General features: G+C 39.0%; 1 protein-coding gene and 1 pseudogene across 38 annotated transcripts in view; both read right to left on the bottom strand.

Annotated features, from left to right (window-relative positions):
• The window catches only part of CHD9 (chromodomain helicase DNA binding protein 9), a 272,245-nt gene that overhangs the window by 21,715 nt on the left and 225,968 nt on the right, over positions 1-24,562 (bottom strand). For all 38 annotated transcript variants that reach the window (XR_010152345.1, XM_009430786.5, XM_054668389.2 and 35 more), the window contains 7 exons: positions 20,052-20,155; positions 19,408-19,525; positions 17,738-17,795; positions 13,986-14,028; positions 12,704-12,923; positions 8,597-8,799; positions 1,130-2,038 (listed from right to left, as the gene is read on the bottom strand). Coding sequence is in view for 37 of the 38 variants with exons in the window: in XM_009430786.5 (XP_009429061.2) it covers positions 1,130-2,038; positions 8,597-8,799; positions 12,704-12,923; positions 13,986-14,028; positions 17,738-17,795; positions 19,408-19,525; positions 20,052-20,155 (1,655 nt within the window). In the remaining variant the exon portion in view is untranslated. The remainder of the gene's footprint in view (positions 1-1,129; positions 2,039-8,596; positions 8,800-12,703; positions 12,924-13,985; positions 14,029-17,737; positions 17,796-19,407; positions 19,526-20,051; positions 20,156-24,562) is intronic.
• On the bottom strand, positions 1,943-7,125 carry LOC134808790 (pachytene checkpoint protein 2 homolog; annotated as a pseudogene).

Raw genomic sequence — 24,562 nt, 5'->3', positions numbered from 1 at the left:
GAGACCCCAGCTCCTGCTCATGTTTAATTGGACTCATTTTCTTGCCCCTGAACTGGTGGACTGCTGCAAGGGCTCCTGCAGAAGGGGACCACCAAACACTGTTCTGCTGACAAGCATTTGTCATGGCTGACAAATAAATGGCTTATGATATTCTCATTAGCTTAAGACTCTTGGTGACTGCTATATAATATTATCTTTTACTTGTTCACTAATCAACTTGTTCCTGGGAAAAATATTCAATTTAAGACAATCACAAATAAACTACTGTGTAAAATTTCTAATTCAATTGCCTGATTAATCTACGGTGTAATGCCTTGAATATTAAACAGGGAATTTGTATCAGTAACTAGTTTTCTTCTCAATAGTGCTTTCCTAAGAACATTTGTATATATAAAACTTAAGCAAACAGGCCAGGTGTGGTGGCTTATGCCTGTAATCCCAGCACTTTGGGAGGCTAAGGCGGGCGGATCACCTAAGGTCAGGAGTTCGAGACCAGCCTGGCCAACATGGTGAAACCCTGTCTCTACAAAAATACAAAAATTAGCTGGACATGGTGGTGGGTGCCTGTAATCCTAGCTACTCAGGAGGCTGAGGCAGGAGAATCGCTTGAACCTGGGAGACAGAGGTTGCAGTGAGCTGAGATCGTGCCATTGCACTCCAGCCTGGGCGACAGAGCGAGACTCCGTTTCAAAAAAACACTGTAAGCAAACAATTTTAAACATCCTTAAGTTACCTGAAACAAGTTCTTTTCATTTTCACTTGAAAAGTTATATTAGGCCAGGCCTGGTGGCTCACGCCTGTAATCTCAGCACTTTGGGAGGCTGAGGCGGGTAGATCACCTGAGGTCGGGAGTTTGAGACCAGCCTGACCAACATGGAGAAACCCCGTCTCTACTAAAAATACAAAATTAGCCGGGCATGGTGGCGCATGCCTGTAATCCCAGCTACTTGGGAGGCTGAGGCAGGAGAGTCGCTTGAACCCAGGAGGTGGAGGTTGAAGTGAGCTGAGATTGCGCCATTGCACTCCAGCCTGGGCAACAAGAGCAAAACTCCATCTCAAAAAAAAAAAAAAGAAAAGAAAAGAAAAGAAAAGTTATGTTAAAAAAGTAGAATTATTTTATGCATAGTACCTCGTTTTTGGGCTTCTTCTTCATCACTGTCACTTTCTTCTGATGAAGATGAAGAGGAGGAGGAGGAGGAAGAGGTGGAGGAAGAGGATGAAGAAGATGCTGAAGAACAAGATGAAGATGAAGAAGAACTAGAACCTGATCGAGAGTGGGAGCAAGAAGAGGAGGATGATGAGGAAGAAGATGATCTGGAAGAACAGGATGATCTCTCAGAATCTGAGTCAGAATCAGAACTAGATTCTGATCCTCTTTTGTGGACTCTTGGTTTCTTAGAAGCTGGGTTTGGAGTTAGGGGTTCCGTTCTGGCTGCAACCATGCGTCTGTCTGTTTCACATTTTCCACCAGATTTCTGGTCTCCAGTAGCCTGTGGTAAAACACCATTCTTTGGACTTACAGGCTCAGATTTTATTAGTGTCCTGGTTTCCACAGAAGACATAGATTCTTCTTCAGAAGACTGAGGCTCCTCTTTAAGGTTTTCACTTTTAACTTTCATCTCCTCTAGAATAATACCTTTAGCATCTAGGAGCCTAGGTAGAGAGGTAAGAGGAGAAGCAGAAAGTGCTACTTGATATTGCTGTAAAAGTGGGGTAGAAGTCCTTGAATGAGCCATCTTACTTTGACTGTAGTTCCTCTGAGCTGCCATAAATGAGAGTTCAGGATCACGAAGAATGTGATAGTCTGTTCGGCTCACCCCGTGTTTGGCAGCACCAATAAGCAAATCCCTATCATGAGGGCCACATTCCCACCAGACTGGTAAATCTGGATTTGGATGGCAAAGCTTCAAGCGTTCAAACAACTGTGGATGTCGAAGGGCCTGTTCCCGTACTTTCCTTAGAAGTTCAATGCGATACAAAGTCCTAGAAGCACGTTCTTCTGTGATGGGCTGGATAAAAATATTTGGATCCACCAATTCTACATATTGAAACAAGGACAAAAACATTAATCTCAAAAATCCTTTATTTATAAATAAATCATTATAAATACATCTTTATATATTTATAACAATACCATTTCTAAAATGTGCCTCCATGCAATATCACTGTATAGTTTCCAGAATTTCTTTTCAGTGAGGAGAAATTCAGTGAGGATTTTGAAATTTTGAAATTTCAGTAAAAGCTTTAAAAAGGAGAAAGTTTTAAAAGTAAGTACTAAAAATCATGTAACATAAAATACTGGATGTTAATGTAAAACATAAGATTATTTTGGAAGTACATTAATAGAACTGGGAATTTTAAGAAATTCCCTATGAGCGATGCATTTAATAACATTTGTCTTAATAACACAAACACTTGCTCAAACTCACTTATAAATTAGAAGTGTTCAGGGTTGTCCAATCTTTTGGCTTCCCTGGGCTGCATTGTAAGAGGAATTGTATTGGGCCGCATATAAAATACACTAACACTAACGATAGCTGATGAGCTTAAAAAAATTGCAAAAAAAAAACAACCTCATAATATTTTAAGAAAGTTTACGAATTTGTGATGGGCCGCATTCAAAGCTGTCCTGGGCCACAGGTTGGACAAGCTTGTGTTAAGTGATACTCCATAAACAAATGTAAGCTGGCATATCTCAAACTGCAAAAGGTAAGAGGACATTGGAGTGAACTCACAGGGGCAACAAGGGCTTTCTCAAATTTCTAGGGAAACACAGCCACATCTTTCAAACACTGCACAAATTACTAGCTTGAGATAGTTCAGTTTCAACATGAACTCATGCTACCTCATACCTCTGATAAGGTTATGCCTTTGCAAAAGGGGGTTACTGACACTTGGGAAGTACTCAAGAAATACGGGCTTGCTGAAACAATGCAGGGACCAACATAAGCAGCTCCTAATGCCAAATATGGAACAATCTGAGCAATAAATAAGGACAATATTGGATTGTAACCTATAGAATAAGTACCCATGAATCCATACTGATATGAATAAATAACTGATTAAAGAGAGAGAATGAAACATCCTTTCTTACAGCAGAATTCCACAGAAAAAACTGTTGTAGACAAGATTTAGTATCTGGCAGATACTAAAAATCAATGGGTGAAAGTTTGAGAAGAAACAAGATTTGTGAAGCTTAAGATATTTGTTAATTACAGTAATTTTACACTGGCCAAATGCAGCATAAACTACCTTAACCACACAATTAAAGTCAGCATCATCAGTAATAAGACATACTGACATCTCCAATCCCTTGATATTACATTCTGAGAACACATCATTTCTGTGGCACTCTTGCCAAAAATGCATGACCTCAATCCAGTCATGTAACAACATAAGACAAGCTCAAATTGAGGGAGACATGGCTAAATAACTGATCAACACTTTTCAAAGGTACCAAAGTCATTAAAGATAAGGAACAGCTGAGAACCTGTTACGGATTGCAGGAAGCTAACGAGAAAGAAAAACCAAATACATTGTAGGATCTTGGAACAAAAAGGGACATTAATTGAAAAACTGGTAAAATTAAAATAGGTATTTAGTTTAGGTAATGGCTTTAATGTTAATTTCTTGTTTTGATAATTATACTATAATTACTCTGGTAAAATGTTAACATTAAGAGAGGAAGGGCCAGGCGCAGTGGCTCATGCCTGCAATCCCAGTACTTTGGGAGGCCGAGGCGGGTGGATCATGAGGTCAGGAGATCGAGACCATCCTGGCTAACACGGTGAAACCCCGTCTCTACTAAAAACACAAAAATTAGCCGGGTGTGGTGGCAGCCACCTGTAGTCCCAGCTACTCGGGAGGCTGAGGCAGGAGAATGGCATGAACCCGGGGGCGGAGCTTGCAGTGAGCCGAGATCACGCCACTGCATTCTAGCCTGGGCGACAGAGCAAGACTCCATCTCAAAAAAAAAAAAAAGAAAAAAAAAAAGAGAGAGGAAGGGTGAGAGATAGATGGAAACTCCTCGTACATTTTTTGTACTCTTCTGTAATTTTAAAAGTAGTTCAAAACAAAAAAATTTGAAAAAAAATCAAGGACCATGCAAAAATCAATATGGAGCAGGAAACAAGGTAGGAAGAGCACAGTCTACTTCTAAGATTTGAAAAGTTATACAGTGCCCAACCAGTGCACACATTTGATTAATAATTGTAGCTACTTAAGAAACAGAAGTATTATTTTTTCTTTCAATATGTTATGTTTTTAAATAATTACTGGATTGTGAGGACATAAATACTTATTGAGTTGTCAGACCTAATTATTCATTAGACAGAAATGTTAGGTAATTCTTCTGGCCCTGAGTGCTGTGAAAAAAATTACTGAGACATTAAGGACACTGTAAAGTGTGGAAATTTGAGAAACGCTCTGAGTTAAGTAGAACCTCAACCTCACTCACATTTTTTTAAACAAAGCATTAATATGAAATCTACTTTACATTTGATCTTAGCCAAAAGGCTAAGAGAAGCGATTGAAATTTATTTTAACATGACATAAAAGCAAAACATAATATTCTATAAAATACACCAATTATTGTCCCATTTATTTTATATTCTATTAATATGAATCATCATTTGAGATGTGAATAATGTTTTGTTTTGTTTTTTTCTTTTTTTGAGACAGAGGCTTGCTCTGTCGCCCACGCTGGAGTGCAATGGTGTGATCTTGGCTCACTGCAACCTCCGCCTCCCAGGCTCAAGTGATTCTCGTGCCTCGACCTTCTGAATAGCTGGGATTATGGGTGCCTGCCACCATGCCCGGCTAATTTTTGTATTTTTAGTATAGACAAGGTTTCACCATGTTGCCCCACCTGCCTTGGCCTACCAAAATGTGGGGATTACAGGCGTGAGCCACCGCATCTGGCCTGAGATGTGAAAAATGTTATTGAACCAACAAAACAATGGGAAGAAATATCCAAGCAATGCATCTGTGCCTGCACTGGTTTATGAAGGATATCCAGCACTTGAACACTGCGGGTCTGCACTCTTCCTGCAAATGGAACCATGTTTGATTATTATAAAAGAACACTTACCTAGAATTTTCTCTCAATTTCTATTAACACAGAAATAGGTTTTTATTATCCATTAAAAAGTCTCCAAGCCATTTTTGCATTAATCAAGCTGACATCATAAAGCCATGCCACCTTCTAGCCTGAGTGATATGTTCATTTTTTAATGCTATGATTACATGCTTATTTAGGGTGATACAGTTCTCCTGCTTCTATAATACCTATGTTAATCTTCCTTTTTTGAAAAAACCAAACTTGTGTAGCATTTTGTATCCATCAATTGGAAGCAGGATGGCAATAAACACACTTAGGCAATTCTTTTTTTTTTTTTTGAGATGGAGTCTCACCCTGTCACCTAGGCTGGAGTGCAATGGCACGATCTCAGCTCACTGCAATCTCCGCCTCCCAGGTTGAAGCGATTCTCCTGCCTCAGCCTCCCGAGTAGCTGGGATTACAGGTGCGTGCCACTACACCCGGCTAATTTTTTGTATCTTTAGTAGAGATGGGGTTTCGCCATGTTGACCAGGCTGGTCTCGAACTCCTGACCTTGTGATCCGCCTGCCTCGGCCTCCCAAAGTGTTGGGATTACAGGCGTGAGCCACTGCGCTGGCCACACTGAGACAATTCTTAACAAAGACACCAACCATTTGAATTATCTTTTAACAACAGTTAAAATGACAAGGTGTTTTTCTTCTAATGTGCATTTTAAGCTAAAGTAAATGTAACACTTGTAACAAAGGTTGGTGTTGTAGGTTTCTGGCTTGTAGACAGACCTAAGCAAATTTTTATAGAGAGGATTTCCAGAGTGGTGGCTGTTGTGAGGCAAGTGATGTTACTTACTATTTGTGTGCTCTCCACTAGAAAGCTGTGGAATGGGAAGCCCAGGACCAAATGTAAGCTGAAAGCTTCTTTTTTCTCTTCAACCTGCTTGTCCACGACCAGAGAGAAAGCCTGGCGTAGCCTGGACACACAGTGTATGCACCAGAAAAAGGAGTTTCCTCAGGAACTGGCCACGGAGGCCCTCGATCTTCTTTGAAATGTCACTCAAAAGGAAGCTCAATTTTGACACATTGTTTTCAATGAAGCCAATCATCTCCAGCTTTTGGAGGGTTAATAGCTGCTGAGGAGGGTATATGACCTGGCACTTGACCAGTTCTTCCAAACAGAAAACGTAAATTTTGAAGATGGCTGCTGCAGAGCGCAGACTGATATACTGCTTGATATCAGACCTGTCCACAAAGGCCATGTCAATCTTCACGGTGATGTTGGAAGTAGCTGGAATCACTACATTAAAATGCCTTTTAATCTGATTAATTTGGGTCAAGACAGCGTTGACCATGCCAATGGCACCCGATGGCTTTCATTATGGGTGGCTGTGAGACTTTCTATCTCATCAATCAGTGAAAATGCCAGAGCATCTTTATAATCAATCAAATCCTGAATCTTCTGGAACATCTTAGTTATCAGCTTGTCAATTTCAGAAAACCGTTTAGAAAAGAGGTTAGGGCTATTTATTTCAATTAATTGGCCATACCAATACCTGCTTGAAAGTTTAATAGTCAATTTGTGGGCTAATGCTTTACATAGGAATGTTTTTCCAGTTCCTGGAGGACCCTGTAGCAGCACCACCTGGTTCCAGGTGCTGAGGCTGCTGTTGACATTCTTGTCTGAAAATGATAAGGTTGTAATCACATAATCAAGGTGTGATTTGATTTCCACATCAGACACTAGGCTGTTCCAAAGCCCATGGAATTTGGCTGCAGGCAGAACCCAGTGATTTGCCACAATTATATCTTCTGTCTCTTCCTCCAAATTTTCACTGCTAGGGCCACCTTCATTCTGCTGGAAGATGTGAAGTGCAATAGTGCACACACTCATCAATGAGCTATGGGGTCTTTAACTTTTAATTCTGTGTCGACAATAGAATCCCGCATGTTCCTGGACAGAAAGGGTTCACCAAACTCAGTCCATGTGTAGTCACCAAACACAGTACCATATGTTTGGTGAGTAGCTTTCTGTTTATTTATTTTAGGGACAAGGTCTTGCTCTGTTGCTCGAGATCAAGCGCAGTGGTGTCATCATGGGTCACTGCAGCCTCGACCTCCTGGGTCCTGTTCCTGGGTCCTGGGTCCTGCCTTAGCCTCTCAAGTAGCCGGGACCACAGCCATACACCACTACACGTGGCTGTTTTTTTTATTTTTGTAGAGATGGGGTCTCCCTATGTTGCCCAGGCTTGTCTCAAACTCCTGGGCTCAAGTGATCCTCCTACCTTGGCCTCCCAAAGTGCTGGGATTACAGGCATGAGCCATTGTGCCCAGCCTGGTATCTTTCTAACACTCAGCTTTATGTCCTTTTTTTTTTTTTTTTTTGTAGTGCTGCCTCTGTGCTGATGCACCTCCATGTGGACTGTCCGCAACTTGGCCACGCAGGGCAGTGCCTGCTTCGAGTTGCTCGTGGCCTTCCCCATGGTGCCACTGGAAGGAGTGGGGTCCTGGCCTGCGCCTGGCCACTGCCGCCTCATAACCCTGCCTCAAATATCCTTACTCACATTTCTGAGGAAGCCCTACATTTTCAATGATTATTTAGTAGTTAGCTCTTTCCCTTTTAAAACTAGAATCAAAAGTGATGAATATATTCCTATCACTATATTATTGATGGGAATTAAGAAAATTTTTAAAAAATGAGGGCCTCTTGCCAACTACAAATGACACACTATTTTGCTTTAGATGTCATTTTAACCTCATTTATGGTTTTCCAGTAGACCTGAAAACAGACTGAAATCTACTCTGAATTACCTAGTAATCAAGTGATTGGCTACTCCATTCAGTGAACTGACAAAAAATCTGTTAGGAAATACATTTAAAACAAGTAAGGAAATCTTTTTACTATAAAACAGGAATAGCAGGCCATTGGGTTTAGCAGTGAGAAATCATATACAACAAAGAATGGAGACAACTGTTCATGACATAGCATTACTGAGAGGAACTGTTGACAGGATGAGCTATGTCTCTGGGCTTTGAAGACAATGAAATGCATCCCAGAACAATTCCTTAGTTGAGTTGCATCAATGCCTCTGCTTAGTAGTCTTTTGTGAAGATGGCCCTGGGAGATCTTTTCTAGAAAATTCTTTAAAATGTCTTATGAGTGGGGGCTTCATTCCTTGCAAAATTATTCAGGTAAATAAACCCTCTAGCACAATTCCTATAAGATGGACTGAAAATATAGGTTAGTTCTGTTTAACAAAAGCAATCCTTTATCTTCCACCACCTCCTAATCATAAATCTATCACTAAACTCTACCTGTTTTCTTAAGACTCAGTGTATACCTTTATTCTCTTTAGATCTCGTTTTAATAGCAGGATTAACGAATAGGCGATCTTTAAGCTAGTTTATTTATAATTCTAAAAAATTACTGACAAGTTGAATTAGATAGTATTGAAATTTCACATAAAAGAGACAAATTGGAAATTTCCGAATTTTAGTGATTTTTGCTTCTTTGACCGAAACCAGGAAAAAGAAATTTTATACATACCTTCTTTGGAAGGAAGACGACAAACCCTCCGACACATGGACATGAATGCGTACAAATATTTTTCCAAACTATCATCAGTTTTCTTATGTAGCCTAGCCATAGCTCTAAATTTTGTCCAATCAAATTGGCCTCTGTCAGGGTCAAAAACGACTCCAAATGTAGATACAACCCTATAAAAGTCAGCTTCTTCTCTTCTTGTCCATCTATTTTGAGTCAGATTAAAGAAAAAAACCACACTAGTCACTAAAATTAATATTAATACTAAATATAATGACTATAACACAAACTTAAAACATTTCAAGTACCTAACACTATAGGATTAAATACAAGCTTGCTGCCTTGTAAAACATTTTTAAATGCTAGTTAACTCATCTATCCAACCATACTTTTTTTTAGAAAAATTTACTTTTAATGGGTCGGGCGCGGTGGCTCATGCCTGTAATCCCAGCACTTTGGGAGGCTGAGGCGGGCGGGTCGCAAGGTCAGGAGATAGAGACCATCCTGGCTAACATGGTGAAACCCCGTCTCTATTAAAAAATACAAAAATAAAATTAGCTGGGCATGGTGGCGGGCGCCTGTAGTCCCAGCTGCTCAGGAGGCTGAGGCAGGAGAATGGCGTGAACCCAGGAGGTGGAGCTTGCAGTGAGCCGAGATTGTGCCACTGCACTCCAGCCTGGGCGACAGAGCGAGACTCTGTCTCAAAAAAAAAAAAAAAAAAAAATTTACTTTTAATAGTTAAGGACAGCCTCAGGAGGTCCTGATGACATGTGTCCCCAAACATACTTTTAAAAGTATACACTATTCCTTCAGACAATAATGGTGTTTTGTATTTTTGCTATGTGAGAAAGTCAGCACAGGATACAAAATCATGTAAGATGATCCTGCCCTTCAGGAAAAAGATAAAATCAAACACATTTATAGTATAAGGTAATACCTTATATTTGTATGAGTTAAAGAAACTGAAAGTTTCAGGAGAGCATAGAAGATAGAAGGATCAGTTCAGACTTGACAATCAAGAAAGGCATCACAGAGTAAGTGGCATTTCAGATGGGACGAGGCTAAGGTTAGGGAAAGTAAGGAAGAAAGCACAGAGTAAGCAAAGAGGGAGTGGTCCATATTGGAGGGGAAAGATGAGTATTCCAGATTGACAAGGTTATGGCTTATACTGGAGACAAAGCCATATAGGGTTTGGGTCAGATTATGAAATGCTCTAAAAGCCTGGGTAAAAGTAATCTCTTTCACTTGAAAGCTCCTGATGCTTTCAGATGGTAATATAGTAACCATCATGCACTATAGATCTGCAAACCTTAGTGCAGGTGTAGAACCCTGTCCTTGCTTAACTCACAGGATTATTGTGTAAATTAGAAAAAACATATGGGACAGGCCTTTGAAAAATGTGAATGGGCCATTTTTATCATAGTGATACATTAAGAAGATTAATGTAATTATGATGTAAAAATAGTTAGCTTGGGAAACCCAAGTCATTAAATCTGGGTAATAAGAATAAAAATGGGAAAAACGATTAATTGAAAGACTACACAGGACACAAAAAATATGACAGAGTGCCCATCCCCAAGAAGATACAACTGAGAAAGATAGAAAGGAAAAGATGAATTTCATTACAATATCTTATATTATTGTGACAAACGAGTAGTTTACTTAGATAAGTTGCTATGTGAGTACAAAAAATAGAATACTGTGAGCTAGACTGGTTAAAAAAATTAATAGAAGAGGCCGAGTGCAGTGGCTCATGCCTGTAATCCCAGCACTTTGGGAGGCTGAGGCAGACGGACCACTTGAGGTCAGGAATTCAAGACAAGCCTGGCCAACATGGTGAAACCCAGTGTCTACTAAATATACAAAAATTAGCGAGGCATGGTGATGCACACCTGTAGTGCCAGCCACTCAGGAGGCCAAGGCAGGAGAATCGCTTGAACCCCGGAGGCAGAGGCTGCAGCGAGCCAAGATTGTGCCACTGTACTCCAGCTTGGGTGACAGAGGGAGACTCCGTCTCAAGAAAGAAAAAAAATTATTAGAGGAAATAGGCCATATGCTGAGCTCTGAGGGATGGGCTAAGTGTGAAATAAACAGGTAGAAAGGGTGTTCCAGGTGATAGAAACAATATAGGCTAGGGTATGAAGTCAAAAATAAGTAGGGCACTCTGGCTGAGGGAAAAGAAGTGGATAAAGTTTAGAAATGCATGTTAAAACCTAAAATGAAGAGACCTTCAAACTTAGGCTTAAGAACTTAACACTTTTTACCTATACTAAATAAGGAGCCATCGAATGTTATGATAAAACTAATATTTTAGGAAGATTAATCCAGATTCAACAGATGGAGGGAAAATTTGTAGTAGATTAAAGATGGTCACAAATGCTTTGCCACTCTTTCCATTAACAGGTAGAATCTATTTCCCTTTCCCCTAAATCTGGGCTGGCCTTGTGGCTTTTTCTGACCAACAGAGGGTGGCAAAAGTGACATTTTGTAACTACTGAGACTGGGTCATAAGAAATCTGCAGCTTCTGCCTTTCTACTTGGAATGGTCCCTCTTGGGATCTGAGCTCCCAGCTGGCAGCTAGCACCAACTGTTAGCTGTATGAATGAGGCAACTGTGGCTCTTCTAGGTATCTCAGAAACCCAGCCAACAGCATACAAAGCAGAAGCAGCACCTGAGTCAACTCACAGAATTGGGAGAAATAAAAAATTAATGCTGTTTTAAAGCATTGTGTTTTGGGGTAGTTTGTTATGCAACAATAGATAACAAAAACAGTTCATTTACAGAGGTGGTAGTATTTGAAGATTATGACTAAGATAGCTAAAATCTTAAGTGTCAGACTAAATTTTATGATCACTGTGCTGCAAATGAAACAACAAAAGAACAATATATCTTCCAGAGGACATCCAAGGACCTGGGTAACAAGGAAGTCAGGTTATGCCAAAGATAGCTATTCTTTTCCATGTACTCTATTCCTTTTAAGAAGTTAAAGCTTGTGGAATGAGAGAAGTTTGCCTGTCTTTTTAATAAGGTCGCTTGCGATTTGTTCCCTTTGACTTCAGTAGTTCCAAGGATTTGTCTTCTGAATAAAGGAACGTATGCTTTCCATACGTTTTTATATTTCATAAAAGTCTGGATGTAAAATGTAAAATATGATAGAATGGAATTTAATTAACATAAACTTTTGTTCTACTGATAATTCTTTTTTTTTTTTCTTTTGAGACGGTCTCACTCTGTCACTCAGGCTGGAGTTCAGTGGTATGATACTGGCTCACTGCAACCTCTGCCTCCTGGGATCAAGCGATTCTCATGCCTCAGCCTCCCAAGTAGCTGGGATTAAAGGTGCGCACCACACCTGGCTAATTTTTGTATTTTTAGTAGAGATGGGGTTTTGCCATGTTAGCGAGGCTGGTCTCGAACTCCTGGCCTCAAGTGATTCACCCACCTTGGCCTCCCAAAGTGCTGGGATTACAGGTGTGAGCCATGGCGCCCGGCCAGTGATTCAATTCATGAGTTTGCTCTATGCCTTCACTTTTTTGTTTCTGCTTTTTGAGACAGTCTTGCTCTGTCACTTAGGCTGCAATGCAGTGGTACAATCACATCTCACTGCAGCACGGACCTTCTGGGCTCAAGTGATACTCCCACTTTAGTCTCCCGAGTGGCTGGGACCACAGGCATGCGCCACCACACCTGGCTAATTTTTGCATTTTTTGTAGAGATGAGGGTCTTGCTTTGTTGCCAGGGCTGGTCTCGAAATCCTGAGCTCAAGCACTCTTCCCACCTCGGCCTCCCAAAGTGCTGGGATTATAGGCATTAGCCACTGTGCCCAGTTATTTATTTATTTTTTTAAATACCTCAGTGTTCCTAAACATGACAAAAAAAATGATTACAGTATGGTTAGTCAACTATAAGACACAATAATCTTTATAAGTTTTACCACACTCATACATATGTAAATGTGTGAGTATATGTGTGTATTTGCACAAAGCAGTTTGCTTTGACCAACATTCTATGTATGTTTTCCACAAAGTGTGATAATTGTACCCAGACAGGCTTTAGAATGAACAGCTACATTTAGACAATACATTAAAAATTTAGTGTTATTGTCTTACCTTTGCTGTCTTTCTATCTTGGCTGCCATTTTAGGATTAAGAGTGGCTTCCTCATAAATAGGCTGCATTACACTGGTAGGCACCGAGAAAGTCGGTTGTATCTGTTGAATTTGTCTGTTTTTATTAGTACGCTGGTATGCAGTGATGAGACGCCTCAAACGTGTGGTTAAAGCTGACTGAGTAGGCCAATATACTTTATCACCTTCCATCAGTTGACCATCTATAGTTGAATAAGTAATAGTAATAATAACTAAACAGATACTGTATGAAGCTCACAAAAGCAGCAACTTTACTTTAAAAATTTTTAATTCAATCTATGTGGGGAAAAAAAAACATATTTCTCATCCTAAAAGCTTCTTTTAACAATAGCTATAAGAAACATTACAACAAACTTTAAGAGCAGTTTAAAGTAGGTAGACTACAGTGGAATAAAGATTTGCACAGCAAATACAACTCTTGCATGTCTAGGTATATATCACACTGGCTGGCAAATACTCAAGGCTTTAACTTAAATAAACTAAAAGCCAAACTGAATCCATGATAGGCTGAATATTGTAAACGCTTCTAATGGAAGCCTTCTGTATTAAGTTTATCTCAGTTTAATTAGAATCAAAATATTTTAAGTCACTGGGAAGAAACATTTTTGAAGTTCAAGATGACAATGATGTAACTTTTAAGTTTTATCCACCTAGTAAGTGTAGGATCTAATGCTCTATTTCTAAGGTGTAATACTATAATTATCTATACCATAATCAAGCTGTAGTCATTCATACTAAACAAAAACTACTTTTTCATTCCTAGTTGAACTATGGCAGGGTGAGGCACTGTTCCTCTGGGATGCTGGTGGGAGTGAGTGTACTCTTGTGACAGTGCATTTCTATCTTGATATCAGAAGGAAGTAGAAGCAAGACCTGGCACAGAAAAGCTTTGTAGAAACTAGGTGATAAAGAATGGCTCTTAGTGTACACATAGAATGAAAAAGAAGTTGAATATATTGGATCAACACTTTAATGATGAAATCTCACATACAAGTTTAATAATCAAGTCATAATGTCATCAAAACCTATGTTCTATAAAAGCTCAGTGAGTCACTGCCTAAAGATTCATAACCACTAAAAGTAGTTAAATTCCCAACTAGTATGTCCTATAACGATTACAATGGCAGTAATATAAAAATTTTTATATATGAAACATTATAAAAGTGTAATAGTTTACTGATCTCATGGTATGATTAGAATGTGAATTTACAATAATACTAAGTACAGAAGTACGTGCAATTTACCTCCATCTGCTATAACAAGATCTCCTGGTGAGGAAACATCATCCTTTTAAAAGAAAATAGAAACTTGTCACAGGGTAATTGGGTCAAGAGATATATAAAAAAAGAAAAGAGAATCAAACTTCTTTATAACAGAGAGCTTTTCTCCCCCAATGGAATGTTAAATAATTAATTTAGCAAAAATAAAACTTTCAACTGCTTATTCTCAATTCTCATCCTTTCACACTTCTCTATTGCTTTTGACAATTAGACAGTCATTATTTACTAAAAGTATTTCCTTTTCTATGATTACTGTTAAGCTAGTTTCTTTTCCTCCAACCTTCCTCTAACTATGGGTATGCCCTAGGTTTTATTGCTAACTAAGTGTGTTTTTTTCCCCTTTCTTATACCAACTCTTAGATAACTTATTCATTTTCATATCTGGTTATTAGGTAACCTACAAATCTTTTCCTTTTTAGCCTTAAGCAGTTTGCTTGTGCTGTAGATTCAGTTTTTGTCAACAGAGCATCTTTAATTAGCTATTCCAATATTACCTTATATTCATAACTTTAGCAATTTTATATCAATGACTACTAGTTTCTATTGTTGTTTTAAGAAAGCCTGAAGTTAGAATCTTAATTCCTTTGTGGGTATCTCTTTTTCTCTGGTTGCTTTTAATATCTTCTCTTTGTTTGGTGTATCTTCAATTTCACCATGATGTTTCTTGGAGTGGACTTAGTTTTATTTATCCTGCCAAGACTTATTTTATTTCTTGAAACTGAGGATTCATGTATTCATAACATCTGAAAAATTCTCAGCTGCTATCTCTTCATAGTGCTTCTTTCTTATTGTCTCTAGTCTCTCCTTCTGGAATACCTACTCGATACATGCCAGATGTTATCATGCTATCCTCCTTGTTTCTAAATTTTTTTAATACATATTCCACTGTGGTGGTTATTGATTTCAGTCTCTTTGCTCCAAATTTATTGCCTTTCATATTTTTCTTTTTTTTTTTCGAGACAGGGTCTCACTCTGTTGTCCAGGCTGGAGTGCAGTGGCGTGAACACACCTCACTGCAGCCTCAACCTTTCGGGCTCAAGCGATCCTCCTACTTCAGCCTCCTGAGTAGCTGGGACTACAAACAAATGTCATCTTTTTTTTATTTTTTGTAGGGATGCAGTCTCACTGTGTTGCCCAGCCTGGCCTTGAACTCCTGGGCTCAAGCAATCTCTGTTCCTTGGCCTCCCAAAGTGCTGGATTACAGGCGTGAGCCACTGCATCCAGCTCCTCTCATACTTTTTTTTTTTGCCTTCTCTAAGAAAATAGTTAAACAGCTCTTTAAATAGTTTTTCCTCTGTCAGTCAGCAAGATATAAAGCTTTGTTAGTACAGCAAACCGGAGAGACACTGTAGAGGAAAAGGGTTTTACGTCCTAATTCTGGTGATCACCTCCATTGCTTAGCTCCCATAGCAAGGCCACTTCCCCAGTACCCAGCTCCCACAATTTGAGCAGTTTCTTTTTTTTGAGACAGGTCTCCCTCTATCACCCAGGAGTGCAGTGGCACAATCTCAGCTCACTGCAACCTCCGCCTCCTGGCTTCAAGTGATTCTCCTGCCTCAGCCTCCCAAGTAGCTGGGATTACAGGTGCATGCCACCATGCCTGGCTAATGTATGTATATTTAGTAGAGATGGGGTTTCACCATGTTGGCCAGGCTGGTCTTGAACTCCTGACCTCAAATGATCCACCCACTTTGGCCTCCCAAAGTGCTGGGATTACAGGCATGAGCCACTGTGCCTGGTCAATTTGAGCAGTTTCTTTAGCACCCTTGGTCAGCAGCTTTTCCCAGTAACCTCCCTCTTGAGTGGTTTTGTGAGTGAAGTGCTTCCAGTGAGACACTTTCCCAGGAAAATCTTCCTTGGCAACCTTACAGGGCAGATTTACAGCCAGTTTCAACGGGTAGCTTTTTAGCAACTTTTCTGCCATCCAGTGAGACATGGCCATATCCTCCTACCAAAGTCTGGATCTTGGCCCTGATAGGGATGGGACTCTTCCTTGGGAGCTTTATCTGAGCCCTAGGAGTGGTAGATGCTGCTTTTATATGCTATTCCTATATTCTTTAATGTAGTCTTTATTTTTTACTAATCTATTACTATAGTATAATTAATAATTCTTTACGTTATACATTTCCTGTTCAAATGACTATTTGGGTTATCTCTCCTGATTGGTCCAGACGAATCCATTATGCTATACTGGATAATTTCCTCACATCTGTTTTCCAAATCATTTCTCCCTTTATGAACTGTGTCTTATCTGCTTTTCCAGGAGAATGTTTAACCTGTTTGTTGACTTTTACATATCAATAAATGTATTTTCCACATTTTTCTTTCTCTCTCTCTTTTTTTAGAGATGGGGTCCCATTATATTGCTCAGGCTGGTCTTGAACTCCTGGGCTCAAGTGATCCTCCCACCTTACCCTCCAAAGTGCTGGGATTACAGGCGTGAGCCACACTGCCCTCAGCCTTTTCCCACTTTTAAAGTTAAATATCATCTTTTTCACATCTTTCTAGTATTTTAAAATCATATCTTGTCTTGTTCCTGGTTCTTTCTTTAATGCCTTTAATCATTTAAAAATTTACTTTAAAAAATTTCAATAGGAATTTTTTTATTTCAGTAGATATATCAGAAGTTCTCAGGGGTCTAATCTTACTCTTTATTGCATGCTAACATTCACTCATGGTAAATGGTTTCTCATATATTTTTAAACTTGGGGTTTTTACTTCATTTTATGGAGGGCTTCATCTTCGGGACTCATGCATAGTCAGGGTTGAACTGTTTCTTACAGGTGCTTTTTGTTTTTACCAGGCACCCTAGATATATTACCAGTAAAGGACTGATCCTTTTTTATATTACACTGAGGGCTCTTGGACCACACAGATAAAGTAAAAGACAAATCACGAACTCAAGAGAAGGTGGGTCTATGGTTACAAATTCTCAAGGGAAACAATAATTTTCTTACCCAAAGTCCGTGATGAGATAAATTTCCTTGTTATTTCTCCGTGCTGTTTGTCAGTAATTACTGGCCTTTGAGACTCTTGACCTCATACAGGATTTTGGTTTTCATTGCCCACACACTGGAGCAAGCCTTGTCTCATGCCCTCATCAAGGCATCAAGCCCCTTAGCTACCAAGTCCAGCAAATCCTACCTGACAGCTTTAGCATCATTTAGCCTTTTACCACACTCTCATAAATATTAGACATTCCTCATCTCTTTTAAAATCCTTTTTCCCACTCTACAGATTATTTTCTGTACTTTCATCCAACTCTTCTTCCTTTTGACATTCTACAAACAGAGCACTGAGAACTATGCTTTGGCAACTCAGAATTCCTTGATGCTCTACCCTCTATCTCAAACCTCTTCATGTAGGTATAGTTTCTAACTCTTGCAGTATATCTTTAGTATCTAGTTCTCACTCTCCTTTGGGATTTTGCCCTTGGACACTGTGTTTCTTAGCTCTAAGAAGTAGAGCAGGTGGGCAAGCCCCATTGCATCCACATGTCCAAGCCAGCCCCCATCTTGTCTAGAAGGGGAGATCAGGTGAATTCTGAGTGATTATTTGAGATGTTTGTCAACCCAAGTTGATCACTTACTTAGCTAATCTGAGGAACAGAAGAATTATGTATAATGAAAACAAAATATAATGCAAAAGAAAAAGCAAACACAAGAAACCAAAGAATACCTAAAATTGAGGATTTAAAAATATGATCCAATGCATACCTCTATATCATCCTTAAAGATGGCTGGGGCAGGTTTGTATTCTGGATCTTCCACATCCCTGTTAAAATACAAACAAATGCTATAATTACTGTAATGGACTTAAGATTTCACTTGATAGGACAAAGTCTTGTTGGAGGGTTTTAGTTTGTTTTAAAAGTCAGACTGACGTCTCTTCTCTAGCCAGAAGAGCCCGAGACACAGCAGGAAGGCTGTTATAAAGCAAATAGGGAGAAAGCTAGTTCTAATGTACCCTTACTCACAAATTCACTTTTATTTTTATTTTTTTTGAGACGGAGTTTCACTCTTGTCGCCCAGGCCGGAGTGCGGTGGCACAATCTCAGCTCACTGCAACCTCCACCTCCCGGGTTCAAGAGATTCTCCTGCCTCAGCCTCCCGAGTAGCTGGGACTACAGGTACATGCCACCACACCTGGCTAATTCTGTATCTTTAGTAGAGACGGGGTTTCACCATGTCGGCCAGGCTGGTCTCGAACTCCTGACCTCAAGTGATCCACCTGCCTTGGCCTCCCAAAGTGCTGGGATTACAGGCGTGAGCAAGTGCATCCAGCCGCGAGTTCGCTTTTAAATGCATTATTATTAACCACAAAGTGTTTCTTACTTTTCTCTTTGGGTAAGAAAAGACAGATTACATAAGGCCTTAAAACAGGTACAGTTGGCCTTTCGTTATGTGTGGGTTTCATATCTATAAATTCAACCAATTTCAGTTTGAAAATATGCGAAAAAAGCTGGTCATGATGGCTCACACCTATAATCTCCACACTTTGGGAAGCCAAGGCTAAGGTGGAAGATCACTTGGGCCCAGGAGTTCAAGACCAGCATGTGCAACACAGGGAGACCTCATCTCTACAAAAAATAAAATACAAGAAAATTAGCTGGGCATGGTGGCATGTGCCTGTGGTCCCAGATACTCAGGAGACTAAGTGGGAGGATCACTAGAGCCTGGGAGGTCAAGGCTGCAGTAAGACATGATTGTGCCATTGCATTCCAGCCTGGATGACAGAGCAAGACCCTGTCTCAAGAAAATATCTGGAAAAAAATGGCATCTGTACTGAACATGTACAGACTTTTTTTTTTGTCATTACTCCCTTAACAATTCAGTATAGCAACTATTTACATAGCATATAGCATATATATTGTACTATGAATTATAAATAATCTAAAGATAGTTTAAAGCATACGGGAGAATGTGCATAGGTTAAATGCAAATCCTATGCAATTTTATATATAGGACTAGAGCATCCTTGGATTTTGGTATCTGCAGGGTGTCCTGAATACCAAAATCCCCCATGGATATTGAGGGATGACTATGTAATAAATGTCATCATGTGTCTCATCAACTGTAACATTCTTGCCTTTTTCTCCCCCTATGCCCCTAGAAGTTTATGAACTCAGTGGCCATGATATAGCTGTTAAAATGAAAGAAATGAAAAACTCATCAAAAGAATGGGTGTGGGGCAGGTCCAACCTCTTCCTCGATCACATTCTGTTGGATAAGTGCTAACCTATTAGGGTATCTTTAGCTCTTTCAGATTGTAAACTCCAATTCCCTTACTGCTACCTCATTTAAAGATAAATAGTGTGACATAGAATATGCTGATATTGAATAGAAGAGAGATATATAGAAAATTCATGACTCTGAAACACACATACCCATCCATATAATCATTCGCTCTCTGTTCAGCAGCAACTGCTTTGTCATCAGGTTTTCCCACTCTTTCCAAGAAGCATAATGCTGGGTCTGCTCGAATAGTGTTATATTTTTCATATCCTGAAAACATCACCAATTACAAAAGTAAAAAAGATAAAAAGAAGAAAGGTGTATACATATAAGCATTCCTCGTATTTACAGTGGATGATATTTCTGGACTAAAGGGATAATACATTAAAATGATATAGGTTAAGTATGTTTTCTAGAAATTATCACAAACATTAAATGATCTGGTAATAGATATCTACTAAAGTAAAATTTCAGTTACATTTATCAGTTAATATGAGAAATAGGATAAACTGATCATACCCACACACAAACACACAAACATATCTCACATAAGAACTCTTCCTGAGAGAGGAAGTTGTCTTAGATTTACATCCAGGAAGGGTAGGTTACACATGCCACCCTCCCACGAGGTAATGTGGTGACTGACAGACATAGTTTGGTAGTGTATGCTTTTAATTCTGTATATATAACATAGATGTTACTGGAATAAAGCTGTAAGTGGAAATCAATGAACTGAGAACTGACAGAACTGCCTTATACATGGAAGGGGATCTCACCTACCTTACTTCTTACTTACCATGTTTAAAAACTCCAATAAGGAGTGACTTATCAGCATCAAAATCCCACCACTCAGCAGGAACTTCTGAGTGGTCTGGTTCTGGTACCCAAACATCAATGTCACTTTAAAAAAATCATAATATGGCATTATGAATTATTATAAATGAGTCAAAAAGGAGGCAAAATTTTACCTAGCTTTTAAAGCACTGTGGCTTTCAGGAGAGAGCTTAGGATTTCATTTCATTATTTTTTAATCCTTCATAATTGCCACCAATTAAAATTACGAAATTGTGCAATAACAAAGATACCATAAAATAAACGAACATTGTTAAGCTCAAGAGAAGAAATAAGTTTCAACAATGTTACTAAACAATTTTCTTAAAGAATCATATTCTTTCACTGATTTTCTTTATTTAGAGACAAAGGGTTCTATTGGAAGTAGAGACTATGTCAGCCAACAACTTGGCAATAATCATCTGGTTCAATTATTTCATTTCGCACATGAGAAAACTGAGGCCCTAAAAGGGTAAATGAATTGTTTTAGGCTGCAGAACAAGTAATAGCTCCTCTAGACCACTATTGCTAAGAAAACCACACTGAAAATGCCCTGTAATAGCAAATTTTTGATTCAGAATTTGATTGAAACACTCAAGTGTAGGCCAAACACAGTGGCTCATGTATGTAATCCCAACACTTTAGGGGGCAGAGGCGGGTAGATCACTTGAACCCAGGAGTTCAAGACCAGCCTGGGCAACGTGGCAAAACCCCATCTCCACTAAAAATACAAAAAATTAGCTGGGCGTGGTGGTGCACACCTGTAGTCTCAGCTACTTGGGAGGCTGAGGTGGGAAAATCTCCTGAGCCTGGGAAGTTGGGGTGACAGCAAACCAAGATCGTGTTGCTGCACTCCAACCCAGGCCGCGGGAGTGAGACCCTGTCTTGAAAAACAAAAAACACTCAAATGCTGTTTTGATGTTGTAAATAAATAATAGAATGCCATAAAATCACAATAGATTACTAAAAAGTAAAATAATAAACCCATAATGATTTGATTTTGTAGATTGACTGTTTTTATGAGTAACAAATAACTATAGAATGGGCAATTTTGCAACTATAATTTACTTATTCTTTGCTCATCACTTGAAATTATTATTTTCCCAGAAAGCTTTGGCAAGTTACATATATAACATGTCTAAAAACATGTCATGTATAGAAGGGCTGAAATGTTCACTTCTTTACCACAGTGATTCAAGTCATTTTCTTTAGCACAGAATACAGTTAATATCTGACAATGATTAAGTATCAATTTATATACACACAACTATATATTTATATATACATACACAAATATGTATATTATATATATATACACACACACACATTTTCTTATATTTGCCAATGGATAGAGATTGAACAGGATAAATTACTACAAAAAGTTGAATAGCTGAGAATTTCTCTATTTGGTATTCATAAATTATCAACTTTCAAATAACCAGAGATATAAAACAATATAAATTATACAAAGTAGAATTTCATCTGTCTTGGCATCATTATTTCACAAATTAGTTAACAAAGACCTATAAGAAATGGGGGATTTCCTATTGACAAGTTCTGTGGGAAAAGTTAGATTCTAAGTTGGCTGTCTTTGGAAACTCAAATTTTTATATAAAAATAAACAAACAAATGATCGACATGTTCCTAGGACAAGAACCCAGTATGTAATCAAAATATAGGTGAGATAGAAGACAATGGCAGTGAAAAGGAAATACTTATACCTTTTATAATTAAAAAAATGGAAACAAATTTATTTGTCACAAATTTTTAACTCAAGAAGCATAAGGAAGTGGATGAAGAGATCTTTCTGTAGATTCTTGAACGAATTTGTCAGCACTCGAAATGAACACCTTATTATATCTAATTTTGCTTTAAAACAAAAGGGTCACAATTGACATTTTTTAGCTCAGTTTAGAATAGAGAAAAAGGAGGAATAATTTTCTTGTAATATGGAAAAAGTTAAAAAAGAAATGAGAAATACAGTAAAAAGAGATATTTATTTTTGAACGAGTTATTAAGTAGGATTAAACAAAGCATTAGCCCTGAAATATAAAGGAAAGAGGAAAGAACACTGGAAACAGAATCCCAGAGGAGAAAAAAAGTGGGTCAGATAGCTCCCTTTGCCAACCATAAGATGGCACTCTAAGCTCAAAACATTGTGATTACCATCTGAGGTGGAAGGTTTTCCTGCTTGTAAAGAGGAAAAGGCAATCAGCATACAAAACTCATGTTTCAAATGTAAGTGTCACAAGCACATTAGGTGTTGCTGATTTCTGTTTTTAAAGACTAACTTGTGTCATCTCTTGCATAAAGCCTCCTTTAACTTCCCCAGGGTAGATCATTCATTCAAAATATATTTAAACAGAATTCACTACATGCCAATAATGGCAATAATAAATTAAGATAGTCATGCACATGCCCTTGTAAAGATGGACATGCAATACTGTGTGATGAGTGCTGTGGCAGGGTACTCTGGTTATGTGCCTAACCCAGATCTGAGAGGTTATGAAAGGCTGAGTAAATGTTGGCTGAGCAGGAAGAGGAAGAGAATGGAAAAAAGGAGGAAAGAATGTTCCAACAAGAATGCAAAGGCCTGGAGAGAAGAGTAACTAATCATGGCCCATTGGAGAAATGTGGATCTAAAGTTCAGAAGAGAGACATGGGCTACAGATAGGGATTTGGAAGACATAAGCATAGAGACAAAAATTGAAGCCACAAAGATGAGAACACCCAAGAAGAGTAAGTGACGAGAAGGCCTATGTGAAGATTCTTTGACCTCTAAGAGACAGAAAACATGCCTGAAAAGCAGCAAGCAGAAAGGTAAAAAGAAAAACCACAGGAGAATGGTATCACAGAAGCATTTTAAAAAGAAGGAAGTGGTCAACAAAGGTAAAGTAAGGTAAGCACTATGGTATATCCATCAAATTTGGCAGCAAGAATATCAGTGAACATCTGGAGTGAGGAGGTAGAAGCTGCATTGTGGTAGATTGCATAGTGAATGGAAGGGAAGAAAAAGAAGACAACAAACATAGATGCTTCTTTCTTTTCTGTTTTTTTGAGACAGTGTCTCATTCTGTCACCCAGGCTGGTGTGCAGTGGTGCAATCACAGCTCACTGCAGCCTTGACCTCTCTGGGCTTATGTGATCCTCCCACCTCTGCCTCCAGAGTGGCTGGGACTACAGGCATGCACTACCGCACCTAGCCAATTTTTCTACTTTTTGTAGAGACAGGGTTTTGCCAAGTTGCCAAGGCTCATCTCAAACTCCCGGGCTCAAGTGATCCACTTGCCATGGCCTTAAGTGCTGGGATTACAGGACTGGTCACTGTGAACCCCTTACAGATGCTTCCTAACATAAATTTGGCAGTGAAATCAAGGAGAGTAATAATATGGTAGTTTGAAGATATTTGGGGTCCAAAAGCATTAAGTGTTGTTGTGTGCACACATGTGTGTATGTGTAAGTTAAGGTGACAGAGATGTAAACATGTTAAAATCCAAATGAGAAGGAAAAGGGGGAAAATTACTGAAAGAGGAAAAAGAAGGTACAATCCACAGAGAGCAGTCCCTGGGAAAATTACAAGTGGATCAGATCCAGTCAGGCTAGGGGAAAGGAGCCAATTAGTTGACAAATATTTACTGAGTGTTTAAGATGTCCCAGATTCCATACTTACCTTCAAGCAGCTTAAATTGTAATGAAAGAAAGAAGATATACAAATTAACGTAATTTTTAAGTAGTAGTAGGCATTATAAATGAAATAAAAGAAGGTTAAGTAGTAGTGAATGACTGGTGGGCTACTTAAGCTGAGGTTGGCAGGGAAGGTCTATGTGAGAAGGAAATACTTGAGTTGAGATCCGAGTAATCTGAAGGGGCGGTTCTGTGGAAGTCCTGGGGAAAGAATATTTGGACCAGGAAGAACAGCATAGAATGAGCTTGACAGGTTGGCAAAACACAACCACCACTGTGGCTGGAGCATGGTGGGTGAGGGACACAGTAAAGAAAGTGCGTACAGAGTTATGGAGGCCCTTGTAGGTCATATGGAATTTGAATTTTATTCTAAGAGAAATTAGAAACATCTGGAGGGTGTTAAGGAGTGCCAAGACCTGATTTTTGCTTTAGAAATACCACTCTGGCTGCTGTGTGAAGGACAGGCCTAGAGAGGCAAAAGTGGAGGAAAACAGAATCAGTTACGAGGCCATTGCAAAAGTCTAACTGTGAGATCATGGCAGCTTGGACTAGGGATTTGGCAGAGGAGATAGTACTGAAAGGTACTCAGATTTGGCAAGTATTTTGTCAAGCTAACAGGGAAGAGAGGAATCAAGAATAACAACAGAGCAATGGGTTGTATATTTACTAGGATGGAGAAGGCTTGTACATGGGAAGGAAAAGAGAAAGGACTGGAGACAGGAGATTTGGAAAAGCCAGGGAAAGTAAGATGTTGGTCATTTAAGTGGAAATGTTGGGAGGCAGTTGACTAAT

Source organism: Pan troglodytes, chromosome 18, assembly GCF_028858775.2.
Source record: "Pan troglodytes isolate AG18354 chromosome 18, NHGRI_mPanTro3-v2.0_pri, whole genome shotgun sequence".
NCBI classification, from domain to species: Eukaryota; Metazoa; Chordata; class Mammalia; order Primates; family Hominidae; genus Pan; species Pan troglodytes.
The sequence above is the reverse complement of the archived record's forward strand: the minus strand, read 5'-3'. Positions and strand labels throughout refer to the sequence as shown.